The 16,923-nt window shown below is 48.2% G+C and overlaps 1 protein-coding gene across 1 annotated transcript in view; it reads left to right on the top strand.

The window, feature by feature from the left end:
* LOC133361801 (prominin-1-A-like) overlaps positions 1–16,072 on the top strand; it is a 45,748-nt gene extending 29,676 nt beyond the window's left edge. The window contains 11 exon segments of the mRNA XM_061580797.1: positions 2,530–2,614; positions 2,880–3,026; positions 8,075–8,146; positions 9,116–9,142; positions 9,144–9,206; positions 11,599–11,652; positions 11,929–12,009; positions 12,353–12,421; positions 14,144–14,233; positions 14,641–14,756; positions 15,903–16,072. Of these exon segments, the coding sequence (XP_061436781.1) occupies positions 2,530–2,614; positions 2,880–3,026; positions 8,075–8,146; positions 9,116–9,142; positions 9,144–9,206; positions 11,599–11,652; positions 11,929–12,009; positions 12,353–12,421; positions 14,144–14,233; positions 14,641–14,756; positions 15,903–15,939 (841 nt within the window). The 3' untranslated portion in view covers positions 15,940–16,072.
* Positions 16,073–16,923: the final 851 nt, after the last annotated feature.

The raw sequence follows: 16,923 nt of genomic DNA, 5'->3' as shown, positions 1-16,923 counted from the left end.
GCGTGTTTACCTTCCCCCCACCCTCCCCGATATCTTCAAACAATCGCGGAGATTCTTATTCCCGTCGAAAAGCTACGAGGTTAGTCACGCAACTTCACAGCTCAGTTAAAACATTTAAATATTTATGTTTACTATTTTGTATCACTCTTATATAGGGATTAAGTTATGTTTGATGATAGTAAATATACACTATGCACCACGATTTTTCCCTGGGTAAAAAGTGTTATTTTTATATTGCTTAAGCCTCCTAAGTATATAAGATGGCTATTATTCCCCATACATGTTGCTTTTGTGACCAGAACTTTATATAAAGGAAAGAATTACACAAATGCACACGTTTTCTCCTAGCAAAATAGGTCCATTTGTAAATATCACTGTCCGTGTCAAAAAAAATTAAGTTTGAGGGGAATTTTATCCCATTTGTAACTTTTGAGATGTCAGCGTATAGAAAATAACACTTACTACCCAGAGACTAACACATGTGTAGTTTTTGGTAAAAAAATAAAATATTTTTACGATTAAAAATTTGGTCACTGTCTGTATCTCAAAAACTAAGTTTGAGGGGAATTTTCTCCAATTTGTAACTTTTGAGATGTCAGCGTATAGAAAATAACACTTACTACCCAGGGACTAACACATGTGTAGTTTTTGGTAAAAAAATATATATTTTTCGATTAAAATTTTGATCACTGTGTCTCAAAAACTACGTTTGAGGGGAATTTTCTCCCATTTGTAACTTTTGAGATGTCAGCGTATAGAAAATAAGACTTACTACCCAGGGACTAACACATGTGTAGTTTTTGGTATAAAAAAATATAATTTTACGATTAAAATTTTGATCACTGTGTGTCTCAAAAACTACGTTTGAGGGGAATTTTCTCCCATTTGTAACTTTTGAGATGTCAGAGTATAGAAAATAACACTTACTACCCAGGGACTAACAAATGTGTACTTTTTGGTAACAAATGTTTTAAATATTTACAATTTTTGACAACTTTTTTTATTTAAATAAATAAATCTCTTTAAGCTTTCGCTCCAGCTTCTTGACATTTGCACTCTCAGTACGGGCGATATTCAATGAGATTATGTTTACTCTCACACTCTCACACTCACCACTCACTCTCTCTGACTCACACACACACACACTCTCAGACTCACACACACATACACTCACTCTCACACACACACATACACTCACTCTCACACTCTCAGACTCACAGACATGCAGAACCACTGCAGTTGGAATGGTTCCGTGCGAATTGGTCCATTGCGGTACACAGTTGCATGTCACATTGCCGAGCCATTATTTAGTCGGCAATGAAGTTATTGACCGAAAGGCCCAATCCTCGCCCCCTTCTCGCCTGGGCAGCTCGTTCCAGGGAGTCCAAACAAGGAAAAAAACAATTATCAGCCTCAAGAAGACTAAAGCAAATATAAGGCCAAAACTAAGTGTTTTATTGTACTCGGTGAACACACCTTTTATTACATTCCTAGCTATCAACATCATCATCATCTACTGCTGGATGAAATCCTCTCCAAGTTGTGTGGTTTTTTTTATCCTGGTGTATGTCATGCGAGTAGATGAAACAGTTGCATTTACATAATTTATTATTTCAAATTGGTATAGTAGTATTCTTAGGTTTTTTTCGGTAAAGTTACGTAGGTAAAACATTTTAATTAATAAAAGTTATCGTGCTGTGACGGTTCCACCTGAAGACGCAAGCTTGTATTGCCTTCGAAACGTCGTGATTTTTATTTTATTAATTAAAATTTTTTACCTACGTGACTTTACCGAAAAAACCTAAGAATATGAATCCTTGCAGTTGTAGTGACATAGAACGGTCACTACTGTGTCGGCCCGTACGAGGGCTGGGGGCCCTAAGGGGGTGCCTGGGGGGTCACGTGGTGGAGGGATCCGGACCTTCCCAGAGGTGGGGAAGGGAGACGTGGCCTGGGAAGGGAGGCGTGGCCTGGGCAGAGCCAGCCACGCCTGGGCGGAGCCGGCCACGCCAAAGCAGATATAAGCGTGGTGTGAACGCGGAGCGAGGCTGTTGTACTGTACTCCGAAGTGAAGACATCATGGGTCGTCGTCCTGGGCCAGGCAGGCCGTTGCCTGCCTGGTCCAGTCTGTGTCGCGTTCCAGAGTGTTAGTGAGTTGAGGAAGGTGGTCACCACCTCATGTACAGCGTTATGTTACTTACCGTTTAATAAATAGTGTTGCCTCCAAGCTGCGTGTGTGTGCACCTAATTCGAACCCACTACACAGTCACGAACGCTTCAAATCTAGAATGGTATAATAGTCTTGCTGATGAAAATACGTCTGGGAGCTGAATATCAATGTCGAGGTCTGCTAGCCACGAGGGGACTGCGGGAAAGTGCACATACACCTTGTGAAGTGTTTTGGAGGTACGGAGAGACGAGAGTTGTTGTATCTTGAACCCGCCTTCTCTGAGGCTGACTCAATACGAATGCGAGTGTCTGGAATCACCGCCCCCGCCCCCCCCCCCCCCCGCCCGTGTGTTTTTACAGTGATTGCAAAAGTAACACAGGGATCCATTCTGCTTTTCAACTCTCAAATCTATTCAACTTGGACAGCCTCCTAAACATCACTCGGGTAAGTGCATGTTCACGGAAATGCGCCAACACTGTGATTTGGAATCCTCGTACGAATCAGTTGATATTATTTATGTGCGGTTGAATTGTTTACGTGAGAATACGCCGTGTTATCTTTTTTCCTCGTGATCGGAAACACGATTGCACACTCACCGTTGTATTACTATTATACAGCAGGCTTCTTTTGAAATGTTGTGCGGGTCAAAATAAACCGCCTAATTCCGGTGTTCTGTCTCCTTTCCACACCGCCACCTGAAAACCACCAGTATACGGATGACATCGCAAGCAAATTTGACCCCATCAATGTGAACCTGTTGGACATGAAGCTGCTGGAACCCAGTGTCAAGCAGAGCCTGCTGGACTTCGCAACGACTGGAATCGGCAGAATCGACTTCAGCGCATTCAGCGCAGAGGTTCTGTGTCCGTGTCGTCATCTGTGTCCGTTTTGTCATCTGTGTCTGCGTCGTCATCTGTGTGCGTGTGGGGTTCACTCACGGCGTCACACATCCGATGGTCAACTTCTCATTCATGGTCATGCATAACACCACTTTTACACTCGCACTAATGGCCTCTGAAGATCGAGAGAACAAAACTTCTGAATACCCCCCCTATAGGTTGACTCAGCCTTAAATAAGTTAAGCTGGTGCAGCATGTCAACATCATTGCCGGAGAGGCAAAGGTGGCTGGTTACGTGAGGTCCTGGCCACATCACCGCTTCTTGCGCCTTATAGGTCTGAATAGGTGCTTACTTAGAGTACTTGTTTCTATTCATAGGACTAAATGGGGAGATCCATGTGTATGTGCATGTATTCAATATTGCGTGCCTGTGTAATGGTTCTGGAGACACTTGTAGAGGTAACTTCTTTATTACAATTCAACACTCCAACAGTCCTGATACTCTGTTACAGCCTAGGTACACAACCTAGGTACACAGCCTAGGTACACAGCCTAGATACACAGCCTAGCGACACAGCCTAGGTACACAACCTAGGTACACTACTCTGGCTACGCTCTGGGGTCCTCCGGCTACAATTACCCTAGGGGAGGCTATCTGACCCGACCCAGCCAAGGTGCGGGTCTGGACTCTGGCTTCCTCGGAACTCGCACTTACACGGACGTAGAGCCGGGAGTCCCAGAGTCCCACCACTGGCCCTCACAGCGTCCCGGCCCTTACAAGGACAAGCGGGATGAGGGTGTCCAGGTTCCTAAGCTGGCTGGCTGGCGGGTCTTGGGTCTTGAGCTACAACTGGCCCTGATCGGCCAGGGAGCTCCCCTTTTATGCCTCGTCCCCAACGAGGGGTGGGGTTGTGTGCGCCCCCAGGTATCTCACAGAGCACACACAGCCCCCCCCCCCCCCCTCCCCCCCCGTTGGTGGCGCCAAGGGGCTTAACTGTCTGGGGTGCCTGGGATCCTAGCGCCTGGCGCCAGAGCCCCCAGTAGCCCCTCCCCTCTTATGGCACTACACCTGCTGAGAGGGTTGGCGACTATCTCTTGAGAAACTTGTTCATCCTGGTCTGCGGTCTTCGTAGCAGTCCAGCTTTTATTGTCTGCGAGCGGTCTCCAATGTTAATTGTGCAAAGTGCAATTGCGAGAATGCGTTTGCTCTTTCGTTCTTAGCGCATGGCAACCCACTGCTGCCAGCTGATTGGTTGCCGTAGGGAAACAAAAGCCCCCTGAACTATTGAACCTCGGTGTGTAGGCTGATTAATTTATTACACTAAAGTAGCCAAAGCAAATAGGTGGATCAAAAAATCTGAGCGCGGTGGGATTTATCAAAGTGAGTTGCAGTAATGAAAACAGAGCTTTGTAAATGTCCAAAGCCAATGGGCCCATAAGGCCGATCAACATTAATTCCCCCCCCCCCTCCTATGTGGTGTCTACGTTAAAGCTGGCAGCTCATCATAAGCAATGAATGGGCAATTAAGCACCGCACCATCGGCTTGTGAAACACAAAGCTGCCATACGCACCGCAAGTAGGGGTCAACGACGTAGCCTGATGTCATGTTGCTGATTGACGGCCTGCGATACAAGTGGCGTAGCGCAATTCACGACTCTGAGGCAGGTTGCTGTTAGGGGCTCACGCCAAGTTTGTTAAGGGCTCACGCCAAGTTTGTTAAGGGCTCACGCCAGGTGGTTAAGGGCTCACGCCAGGTGGTTAAGGGCTCACGCCAAGTTTGTTAAGGGCTCACGCCAGGTGGTTAAGGGCTCACGCCAGGTGGTTAAGGGCTCACGCCAGGTGGTTAAGGGCTCACGCCAGGTGATTAAGGGCTCACGCCAGGTGGTTAAGGGCTCACGCCAGGTGGTTAAGGGCTCACGCCAGGTGGTTAAGGGCTCACGCCAGGTGGTTAAGGGCTCACGCCAGGTGGTTAAGGGCTCACGCCAGGTGGTTAAGGGCTCACGCCAGGTGGTTAAGGGCTCACGCCAGGTGATTAAGGGCTCACGCCAGGTGGTTAAGGGCTCTCGCCAGGTGGTTAAGGGCTTACGCCAGGTGGTTAAGGGCTTACGCCAGGTGGTTAAGGGTTTACGCCAGGTGGTTAAGGGCGAGGCTCCTGCTGGAGAGGCACAGAGAGAAGAACAAAGCTGTGCACGTGTCGTTCCTCGACCTTGAAAAGGCATTTGACAGGGTCCCCCACGACCTCATCTGGCACTCGCTTCGATCCCATGGAGTCCCTGAAACCTACGTGCATTGGGTGCAACTCCTATACAAGAACGTCACCAGTGCAGTCAGGTGTGCAGTGGGCATATTACCGCCATTTCCCATCAGCGTTGGAGTGCACCAAGGATCGGCCCTGTCACCACTCCTGTTTATCCTGTGCATGGACACAATCACTGCCGACCTGCACACGCCCCTGCCATGGTCAATTCTCTACGCGGATGACGTCCTCCTCACAGATGAAGAGAGAGGAGAAGTGGAAAGACAAACGCGCCTGTGGAAGGAACGTTTGGACGAAAACGGGATGAGGTTCAACATCAAAAAGACAGAGTATATGGAGTGTGGCCCCCAAACCGACGGCACCATCAGCATTGACGGAGAAGATCTGAAGAAAGTGACGGACTTTAAGTACCTGGGCTCCACCATCAGCTCAGATGGTAGCATCACGACTGATGTGAGGTCACAAGTCAATGCGGCATGGATGAAGTGGAGGAAAGTCACCGGAGTCCTCTGTGATAGGAAAATGCCGGATAGGCTGAAGGGAAAAATTTACAAGACCATCGTCCGACCGGTGGCACTCTATGGATCCGAGTGCTGGCCAGCCACAACTGTACACGAACAAGCTCTCCACACCATGGAGATGAGGATGCTCAGATGGAGCCTCGGACTCACTCGATGGGATCGTGTCATGAACGAAGACGTTCGGAAGCGACTTGGTGTGGCCCCCATTGCGGACAAGATGCTTGAGGCAAGGCTTCGGTGGTACGGCCATGTGATGCGAAGTGAAGAGTCATCAGTGGCCAAGACTGCCATGCGTATTGAGCCAGAGGGCCGCCGTCCACGCGGACGTCCAAAGAAGCGATGGATGGATCGAATAAAGGAAGACATAAAGACGGTCAACGTATCCCCTGAAGATGCCCTGGACCGAGCCAAATGGAGAAGACAATGCCGAAAAGCGGACCCTGCGCCACAGCGGGAACAACGCTAGGAAGAAGAGGTTAAGGGCTCACGCCAGGTGGTTAAGGGCTCACGCCAGGTGGTTAAGGGCTCACGCCAGGTGGTTAAGGGCTTACGCCAGGTGGTTAAGGGCTCACGCCAGGTTTGTTAAGGGCTCACGCCAGGTGGTTAAGGGCTCACGCCAGGTGGTTAAGGGCTCACGCCAGGTGGTTAAGGGCTCACGCCAGGTGGTTAAGGGCTCACGCCAGGTGGTTAAGGGCTCACGCCAGGTGGTTAAGGGCTCTCGCCAGGTGGTTAAGGGTTTACGCCAGGTGGTTAAGGGCTCACGCCAGGTGGTTAAGGGCTTACGCCAGGTGGTTAAGGGCTCACGCCAGGTGGTTAAAGGCTCACGCCGAACCAAACCAGCCTAGCCTACAACTCCCCATGGGACAGGGTACCGTGATCCCTACAACGCCGGCTAACTCGGCTCTCCACCCTGCCCCGGCCCGGGACTACCCCAACCTCGGCGGAGTAGCCTCCCCTAGTCTCGTGTGAGGATCACCTACCCGAGTCCCCACTCCTACCCCCGACGAACCCCGGTTCCATCCCGGGTCCCCCTTTAAATACCCCCCTGGGGCATGACGTCACCGTCACCCACGGCCCCCCGCCTGACGTCACGTCCCGCGACGCCGCTCTCTACGAGGGCGCGCGTGACGTGGTGTCACCCACTACACCTGTACACGTGTGTAGGGGTGTCAGGGGAAGGATTCCCACCAATAGGAGGGTTAGTGGAACAGTGACAGGAGAAGGGGGAGGGCTAATCGAGGAGACGTGAGGGAGAGCACGGGCGGGAAGAGGGGAGCGAGATTGAGACGGCTGGGGACAGCTGTGGATGGGAGAAGGGGAGTACAGGACGAAGCCCCTGCCACCTTGTGTCGGCTTCTCCTTCACACACGAGAAGCATTCATTGGTGCAAGGTGGCATGCTGTTAGATAGTTTTAAAAAAACTTCATATTTTACTGGGTAAAGCTGTGTAATGATGTTGGTGTTTGTGTACACGTATAATACAGTTTCTTTTTTTTTTTACGTAGCCTTCCATTCTTGGAAAAATATAATTACACGTGCCCATCCGTTTTTGTTTTTGCTTTGAAAGGATTCGGGAGGTGGTGGGGGGGGTGGTGGTTTGTGGAATTATAGCCGCTCTCCGCAATGAAACATAAATATCCCACGGCAAGAGGTCCCGGGCAGTGCTTCTCATGGCCGTGAACACTGCGGGAGGAGGATCGTGGTTGCTAAGACGATATGATGCCGGTAGTAATAATAAACTATCAGCGTGATGCCCTCGCTCGTAGTCCCGGCTCATCTGGCTGTGAACAACAGTGACCCAAACGCAGGGGCAGTTCCTGGAACCCACGCTGCAGTTTAACTGCACGATGCATTCGTTGAGAAGGACAAAACACAACTTGGGAATTGCATCGTGGAAGTTTTTTTTTGTTTCGTAAATTACAATCAGAAATATAAATGGGCGATGTCCTCACTTTGTTGATTAATTGAAATATCTCACTGAGGTGTAAGGAGGTATTAACAATCAATGTCTTTTGTAGTGTGTGGAAAATACCACAGCCCTGGTTTGTGGGAGCCATGGTCCATGACTGAACATTTGCACTGCCAAGTTGTCTAAAGCAAGCGTTTCCAAACCCCTTGAACCACTGCGTCACTTAGACATCGTGATATGTGCCTTCAATGATTGCATAATGTCCAGTTGGAAATATTGTGCTGAAATAGTTGGGTGGGTTTTTATCTGCTGTGCATGTCGTGCCGCCTGGTCTAGAACATTGCACGTTAAAGTTTGTGTTTTTAATTTCCTTACAGCTCAACAAAGGCATTTCTGAGGTTGATCTGCTTCTGTTTGCCGATGAACTCAGCGAAAAAGCTAAACACCTGGTGAGTGTTGTCAAGCTTGTACGCTTTCATTTTCTCAAGTGTATTTCTATTTCAATGCTTTGAAAAATCTGCATGTGGTTCACTCAGGTTTTTCCCAGCTGAAGTGTGGAATGAGCCAAACTAAAGTGTGCAGACGCATATGGGATTTTAATCATAGCTAACGTGTTATGTTTTTTTAAATCTAATTCACAGTGCTGCAGTGTAAAACCTATTTGAATGCTTTTATGTACATAAATGTGGCCTTTCTGGTAAGACCCTGAATGTATCTATTTAAAGTTAGCGTAAATGGCACGAATGTTTAAAGTTGCGATTTCTTAATCTCATTCATGTGTTGACCTCTCGGGGGGGGGGGGGGGGGGGGGGGAAGAGTTCTGGGAAAAAGCAAGAGTTTGATTTAAGAGAGTTGGGTTTATACTGGTAGGAACCTCCTGGTTACACCAGCCCACAGGGGATTATTGTGTCGGTCGTGCAGGGAGGGGCTGGGTGGGGAGGGAGGGGCTTGGTGGGGGGTGGGAGGGGCTGGGGCTGGGTGGGGAGGGGCTGGGTGGGGAGGGGAGGGTGTGGCTGGGTGGGGAGGGGCTGGGTGGGGAGGGTGGGGAGGGGCTGTGTGTGGCTGGGTGGGGAGGGGCTGGGTGGGGAGGGGAGGGTGGGGAGGGTGGGAGGGGCTGTGTGTGGCTGGGTGGGGAGGGGCTGGTCACCCCGTGGTGCCCTTATAAAACTCAACGTTTAACCTACTCACGCCGGCTTGTGCCCGCCCTCACAGTCTTGGCATATTTGCGGAATACACCACGCCGCCGTTGACCCTGCAGGCCATTGACCGAGCAACCCCAACGTTCCTACCAGCTCCCTCCGCAGGAGAAATGTGTTTATTAACGAACGTGGGGCACTCGTTTGGTCAACTCTGTTTGGTTGTGCGCGATGATTTACATTTGATTCACGATCGACGTTTGCGTGCGACTGTGACCGCAGAGCGAGGCGCTGGCGAACGCGCTGCGGGGGACACGCGGCGAGCATCCGCTGGATTCACTACAACCAAGTGGTGCTTCTCAACAGCAGCGTGGTGAGCACTGTGCCCTGCTGGTTACCTGCCTTGCGCCCCCTTTGCTCCACCAATGTTCGGCATTGTACACTTCATCGCAGCGGCTTGGGTTGCGCAATAAGTATGTATGTATGTTGAACGTATTTCTCACCGTACATAGCCAATCGTGCTATTCGGGTGTGTACACCTTACCAATGGTTTGTGCTTTACTCATGGCTGGTTTACACACCATAACATGGCCTGGGTTTCGATTTAAAGCTTTTTTCACGTAGAATGGAAATAATAAAATAATAAAATAAAACATAATAACATAATTCTCACGACGTTTCGGACACAACGCAAGCAGCCGTCCTCAGGTGAAGAGTCTGAATGATACGTCCTGAAGCCCAGGACGTGTCATTCAGACTCTGTCTCCTCGACAGACCTGTTCTTCACCTGAGGACGGCTGCTGAAAGAACCAAGAAGATGGCCTGGGTTGTATGCCTTGCCAATCAATGGGTTGTGCACCTCACCATTTCCCGCATCGTATACCACCACGTGTTACACTAGCAGCGTTACGTACCGTGTAGTGGTGGCTGGGTTCTATGTACAGCAGAGAATGTGAATGGGGTGATTCCAGCGCTAAACCGCCTTTGCAGGAGGTTCGCGGTCCGAATCCGACAGCCCCTGGTTCGTTCTGCGGGTGTACACATCGTGAGGCACGTGCTGCCTGCTGCACAGTGGACGTTTAAAGATCCCGTGAGATCATTGGAACCTCATTTGCCAGTAAAAAATATGATAATTGGTTTGTGCACATTATCAGAGTTATGTGGTTTTTTTTTTGCATTATGGCTGCAGGTATTGTGGTCTATGTAAACATGACTCCTTGTAAAAAAGGTGTCAGTTTTGTTGCCAGATAGAAGGGTAAAAAAATAATTATCATCCCGTGACATCTTTTGAAGAGTGGGCCATACGTTGTGCGCTGGCGTCATCGTCAACATTTGCCAAATTTTCAAAAAGGATCACAAATTTCCTCAATTGGGATTACACGCGGCAATCACCACCCCCACTGGCAGACGGATTCCTACTTAGTAGGCTGCTTCTGAGTCACTTTTTGTTTGCCATAGAGGGACAGCTGCTATGGAGGGGTTCCCCTTCTAATGTTTGAGAGGAGATGGAAGGCATTTTGTTATTAAATAATTATTAAATTGGCACACCTATTGGGAGCAAAGCAAGGTTTGCTCATATCTGAAGTGTGCTTGTATCAGAAGTTGCTCTTGAACTCCCTCCACCAGTGTAATGTTTGATGTTGCTTATACCAGAACTGTGCTTATATAAAGTGTGCTTGTATCCAGTTTCTCCTGTATCAATATTTGTATTGCAAAAAATACGGTCTAACAACAACAACAACAACCTTGTCGATCATGAAATATGGATTGTAATAATGTGCTCCGAGCTGAACCCACCACGTAACCAGAGCGTGGATCCACAGTCAGGCACCGATGAGCTGGTCGTGACGGCCCATAATGGGGTCCACCTCACTCAGGCCAGCCGTGTGTGACTGATGGAGAGGCAGAGGTCGCAAACGGGTTTTGATTCCTTACCCATACCCGTACCCGGCCGTACCAGGGTCGCAAACGGGTACCCGTACCCGTACCCGGCCGGGTACGGGTAGCCGGGTATCGGGTAGGGTACGGGTATCGGGTACCCGGTTGCAACCTCTGTGGAGAGATGGCGGTGGGGGTTCCCCAGTCTTCAACATCACATCCGCTGCTACAAATGTAACACATTGCAGCGTCAGCACTACGCGTGGGACACGGAGTGTTCCTTGTCCGATACAGCAGCCGCCATTTGCCACCACCAAGTGGCGGTGACGTCACCACAGCGCTTGTGCCAGGCTGGGTGCACTGCCACGGTGGAAACACCCGTGCGTCATCGAAACCGCAGAAAACTTTTGCAGTAACGTTCATGCTCGTGCTGTTGATGTACCCTTTAACATGGTGCTGTACGAATACAATATTTATTTAATTTATACTAGTTGGAACCTCCTGGTTACACCAGCCCACAGGGGATTATTGTGTCCGTCCGTCCGTCGTCGTGCAGGGAGGGGCTGGGTGGAGAGGGAGGGGCTGGGGAGGGAGGGGCTGGGTGGGGAGGGGCTGGGTGGGGAGGGGCTGGGGGGGGGGTGGGAGGGGTGGGGCTGGGTGGGGAGGGGCTGGTCACCCCGTGGTGCCCTTATAAAACTCAACGTTTCACCTACTCACGCCGGCTTGAGCCCGCCCTCACAGTCGGGCATATTTGCGGAATACACCACGCCGCCGTTGACCCTGGCCATTGACCGAGCAACCAAACGTTCCTACCAGCTCCCTCCGCGGGAATGTGTTTGTTGTTGACCAATTCAGAAATAAGTGCTTACCATTTGTGTTGTTTTCAGAGTACTTTGAACAAGAGTTTGAACTCTTTCCAGAGGACATCCCTTGCTCTGCAGGTTGGGACTGGTGATCACATTCACACTGCATAGCTGCTCCAGTGAAATGAGACTAATTCACCACGTAGAATATTTCACTTGAGTTTGATCACAGACACAAATTGATCCAGCTCATGAAATAATATCTGTTGATGGTTATTGTTGATTGGAATTTGCGTGTGCGGGACCCGCGTGGACACACGCGTACTTGTGACATGCTTATCCACATGTGCACTTAACGCCCTTGCAAAATAGTCAAAATAATTGTGTTCAATGTTTTGTGTGTGTGAATCCTAGAGTGCGATTACAGAAGCCATTGACAAATTGGACATTGCCCAGAGTCTCATCAATAACAATGCCTCAGAGGTTATCATTGGGGTAAGTTGTTACGTTAAAGTGCCATGTGTATCACGTGATTTTTAACGCGGATTGTTAAAATAAAGTTTCCCTTCGAGAAAATGCGTTTGGGGAATATTCGTCAATTCAGTCGGTCAACTTTGCGCGAGGTCCATTGAGTAAGGAAAATCGTTTTCGATTGCTTTAGTTTTGTAGGAATGATTCGTGGTGTACAGCCAAGTAATTTGAGTTGCAAGCCTCGTGGATGCATTGCTAACAAATGAGACCTTTACGAACAAAATGTTTAGGTAAAGCACCTTGCGGAAAATTTACATGGACCTTTTTCAGCAATCGTAACACTTTGCAATATGGCCTTTTTCTAAAGGAAATGAAGACCTATATGGAGACTATAATAGGATACTTCGAGAGTTACGTTACTTGGACAAAGTTTTCCGTGAGTACATGAAAGCTGAATCGTCAATACAATGCACACCTCTTAGTAGCCCACTGACTTGACTTATTATGTGCATTCTTAATCACGAACATATATCTCCCCGTGAAACTGGGGACATTTAAAGTAAGTTTAGAAGCTGGAGTCGGGTGTAATCGAAGTTGATTTAATTGCAACTTAATTGAATTGAAAGGTGTGGCACAGATACCCACGTTTGCATACCAGCGCTGTGTATAGGTTCTTTTGTAGACGTGTGTAATGTGAGGGTATATCCGGGTGGTTGATTGATCACACCTCGTTATGATGATTGGCTCTACCGGCCCAGGCCCATAGCCAATGGGGAGAGGTCTAGGGGCGTGGCCCTGAAGTAATGGGAAGGTGACACCTGGGAGGAGATGATTGGCCCTGCTGGCTTTGGCCACAGCCAATGGGGGGACGGGTCAGGGGCGTGGTCCTGGGACCGTAGGATGGAATCTGGAAGATTCCAGGGAGGTTACCCAGGACTGGTTGAAAGGCACCACGTGACCCAGGGATTTAAAGGGGTGGAGACGGGCAACACGTGGTCAGATTTGGAACGAAGGGTGACGCCACGCTGGAGCGGGGTCCAGGCCTGCCACGTGGCAGCAAGAGTCTCTCTCTCTCCTCCCTCTCACGCTGTCTGTCAACAGCGTGAAGGAGTAAGACAGTAGTGGAATTTATATGAAGAGATCTGTGAACGAAAGAGAAATAAAGACCCTGATTCCAGAAGTCGCTTCCACCACCTTTATTACACGTGCATGTGCAGCCCATTTGTATTGGATGTCCTGCAGTTGACGCCTTCAACGTTTTCCACGGCCTTGTGGCGGACCAGGTAGAGGCTTTCTAGCGAGTGTCGCTCGCTTGATAATTGGTGTTTTACCCTTCTATCTGGCAACAAAACTGACACCTTTTTTACAAGGAGTCATGTTTGCATAGACCACAATACCTGCAGCCATAATGCAAACAAAAAACACAACTCTGATAATGTATGTGCACTGTCCTTAAAGTTGATTGGTCCACACCCGAGACAGCTTTCTTTAGAGCCCAGTTCTCACATGGTGTTGGACCAGATGACGCCAAAAGGCACACAACTCAAAGACAACGCACCATCAGAGTATGAGAGCTCGGGTCAAGCATTTACAACCATTGGAACCTCATTTTACTGGCAAATGAGGTTCCAGTGGTGTCGCTCGCTTGTTAGGAGCCGCCACTCGAACTGTCCCCAGACCTGTGCCCGGGTGCTGTGCTGTTGAGCCCGAATACAAGACGCAGGTCGATGTTGCACAAATTGCGCGTCTGGTTGTTCTGGTCTCTTCCACCGATACAACTGGTGCCGTTCATTACTCAGACCCTTAAACACGTTCCAGAAAAGTGTCTTATAAATCATCGCTTTGGCAACAACCTGTACCAAATGTGGGATTTTTGCACACAGTGTTGGTGTACGGTGTTTTTTTCTGCAATATTTTGCTGTCTTTTCTTGGATTTTCTGTTTGCACTCGGTCACATAGTCACTTTAAGATGTTTTCTTGTTCATGTTTTTGTTTTTTGTTCGTTGCGGTTGCACCCGATTCAAGAGCCGAATAGCTCACAGGGCTCTACCTAATACATGAACTTGACATGTGAGTTGGTTGAATGTGGCGAGCTCTAAGACCTCTCAGACGGAAATCGATTTGTGTGTCCGCTAAGTTCCTCCACTCTTTTGTGCAGATTTCCAACAAGGTGGGCGCCTGCAAGCCGCTCTCCAACCTGGTTGACTCTGTAGACATCATTGTGTGCAGCTACGTGATGGACTCGCTGGTGAGAGGAGACGCTTCTGAGTTGTGTACCAGAGAGTAGCATTTGGCACAAGGGTTCTTCCTGCATTGGGACATTTTCTGAATGATAAATAATGATACTTTTTGGAGGAAGCTAGATTATTTTCCTGCGGTTAGCACACTGCGCTACCAACCCGGTGACCCAAGTTCGATTCCCGCTTACAGACAACATCGGTGACGACTATCTGAACTGGTCCCGGACCTCCCGTTGGTCAACTCAGCCTTAAATGCATGCCATCAGCACTGGGAAGACAAAGGTGGCCTAGGCATGGTGTTGGCCACCCACCCCCTCTCGTGTATGTCATGCTAGCCTTAATAGGGGCTCGCAAATAGCACTTGCCCCGACAGTGCGGTCAACGCTACTGTGTTTGCCTCGTCTCTTTTCTTCAGAACGTGTTTTGGTTTGGCCTCGGTTGGGCGACGGTGTTTCTAGTCCCGAGCATCATTTTTGCCGTGAGGCTGGCAAAAAACTACCGGCGAATGGACACCGAGGACATGCATGATGAGTGATTGCAGTGTGAAATCTGCTCTGCCGTGTACGTCCGAATACATCGGCTTAAATGGTATCATCAGGGGGTCCATGTAGATCAGTGGTTCTTAACCTTTTTGGAGGTACCGAACCCACCAGTTTCATATGCGCATTCACCGAACCCTTCTTAATTGGAAAAATAAAATATGATTTTTCAAATTCAAAACATAGGTATATGTTTTACCTCGTGCACATCATGAGTCAGGTGTGTGTCTTAATCTCCGCCGAACCCCTGAGACTGACTCACCGAACCCTGGGGTTCGGTCGAACCCAGGTTAAGAACCAATGATGTAGATTTAAACAATGTAGCGTACATTTTCTTGGTTCTTTCGGTAAAGTCACGTCGAAGGGAAATAAAAAATAAATATAAAACTAGTAAATTCTCACGTTCGAATGCACACAAGCAATCGTCATCAGGTGTGAAATCCACGGCAAGAAAATTTGAAAAAGTGTCGGTTGTTTTTCCCTAACTTTTTCAAATGTTCTTGCTGTGGACTTCACACCTGATGACGCTCGCTGCTTGTGTTGCAGTGGAAACGTCGTGAGAATTTTTATTGTTTTATATTAATATTATTTTATTATTTCCCTTCTACGTGACTTCACCGAAAGAACCAAGAATATGAATCCCTGCAGTCACGAAAGCTTTAAATCGAGAATTATTTTATTATGTTTTTTTTTATTATTTTATTATTTCCCTTCTACGTGACTTTACCGAAAGAACCAAGAAGATGAATCCCTGCAGTCACGAAAGCTTTAAATCGAGAATTATTTTATTATGTTTTATTTTTATTATCTTGTTATTTTCCCTTCTACGTGACTTTACCGAAAGAACCAAAAATATGAATCCCTGCAGTCACGAAAGCTTTCAATCGAAATGTAGCGTACCTTACATTTTCGGTGACTGGGCGAGGTGTTTCAAGGGGCATTGACACAGGCGGCTTGGCCTACGCACGGCACGGCTGAAAGTAGCGCGCGTCAGCTGGAGATGTGGACGTCACCTTCACCCACTGGAGATGTCAACGCAGCAACACGGATTGACCCCTGCGGTTGGCCTGGAACCCTGCTTGTTCACTGTGATCTCATGCCTGCCTGCTGTCTCGCTTTTTTTCCCCGCCTTTTGCAGTGCTTCAGTCACGAGGATCTGGAATTTAGCCTTCTGATCGCCATTCCTACTTTTGAAGTCGTGTTAGTTTGTTTGATGGTTCCACTTTGGAATGTTTTGCCCGTTCTTTTTTGTTGTGAAATTCTGCACGCCTTTCTCATCGCAACTGCACACTTTTGTTTGTTAGCAAATGTACAATTCATCTTTTTGGTTCTTTCGGCAAAGTCACGTAGAAGGGAAGTAATAAAATAATAACAATAAAACGTAATAAAATAATTCTCAAGACGTTTTTTATTACTTCCCTTCTACGTGACTTTACCGAAAGAACCAAGAAGATGAATCCCTGCAGTCACGAAAGCTTGAAATCGAAATGTACAATTGTTGTGAGCCTCTTTTCTCAGTTTACCATCCGCGCTAATAACGCCACCCTGCTGCTCTGCCATGCAGTATGCGATGTGATGACAATAACACACGTGCAGCGCTACAGAAGTTCACACTGTTTACCGTTTGGCTGTGGGAGTTTTACCACGTTACGAATTTCAATGCTGTGGGGTTTTTTCCTCTGCATATCAGGCCATTGTCTAGTAAGAATGAATCTACGAGTATTTAATGACTACGAGATGCTCATTGAGAAGGGTGCAACGAGCTCTAATGTCGGTGACGTCATATTTGAGGGGGGGGGGTCTGACTTTTTGTGACGCCGTGTGACGATGGAGGGGGGGGGTTCTTTACGGTGCGTGGAGAAACATCGCCGTGGTTATTTTAATAACGGAACGAGAATGTTCAACGGTTTCAAAGCCACGGAATAAAATTGCGCGTCAGCTGTTTGTCGGTGGGTGCCTGCGTCGTGTTCTCTGTGGGCAATGAAGCTCGTTCGGTCTACGCACGACGTCTTAAAAACATCTTCTTGGTTCTTTCGGTAAAGTCACGTAGAAGGGAAATAATAAAATAATAATAAAACATAATAAAATAATAAACATGAAACATAATAATAATAAAAATAAACATAACATTTCGATTTAAAGCTTTCGTGACTGCAGGG

This window comes from Lethenteron reissneri, unplaced genomic scaffold (genome assembly GCF_015708825.2).
Source record: "Lethenteron reissneri isolate LAM-NWPU_2019-01 unplaced genomic scaffold, ASM1570882v1 scaffold_1240, whole genome shotgun sequence".
In the NCBI taxonomy this organism is placed as follows: Eukaryota; Metazoa; Chordata; class Hyperoartia; order Petromyzontiformes; family Petromyzontidae; genus Lethenteron; species Lethenteron reissneri.
The sequence above is the reverse complement of the archived record's forward strand: the minus strand, read 5'-3'. Positions and strand labels throughout refer to the sequence as shown.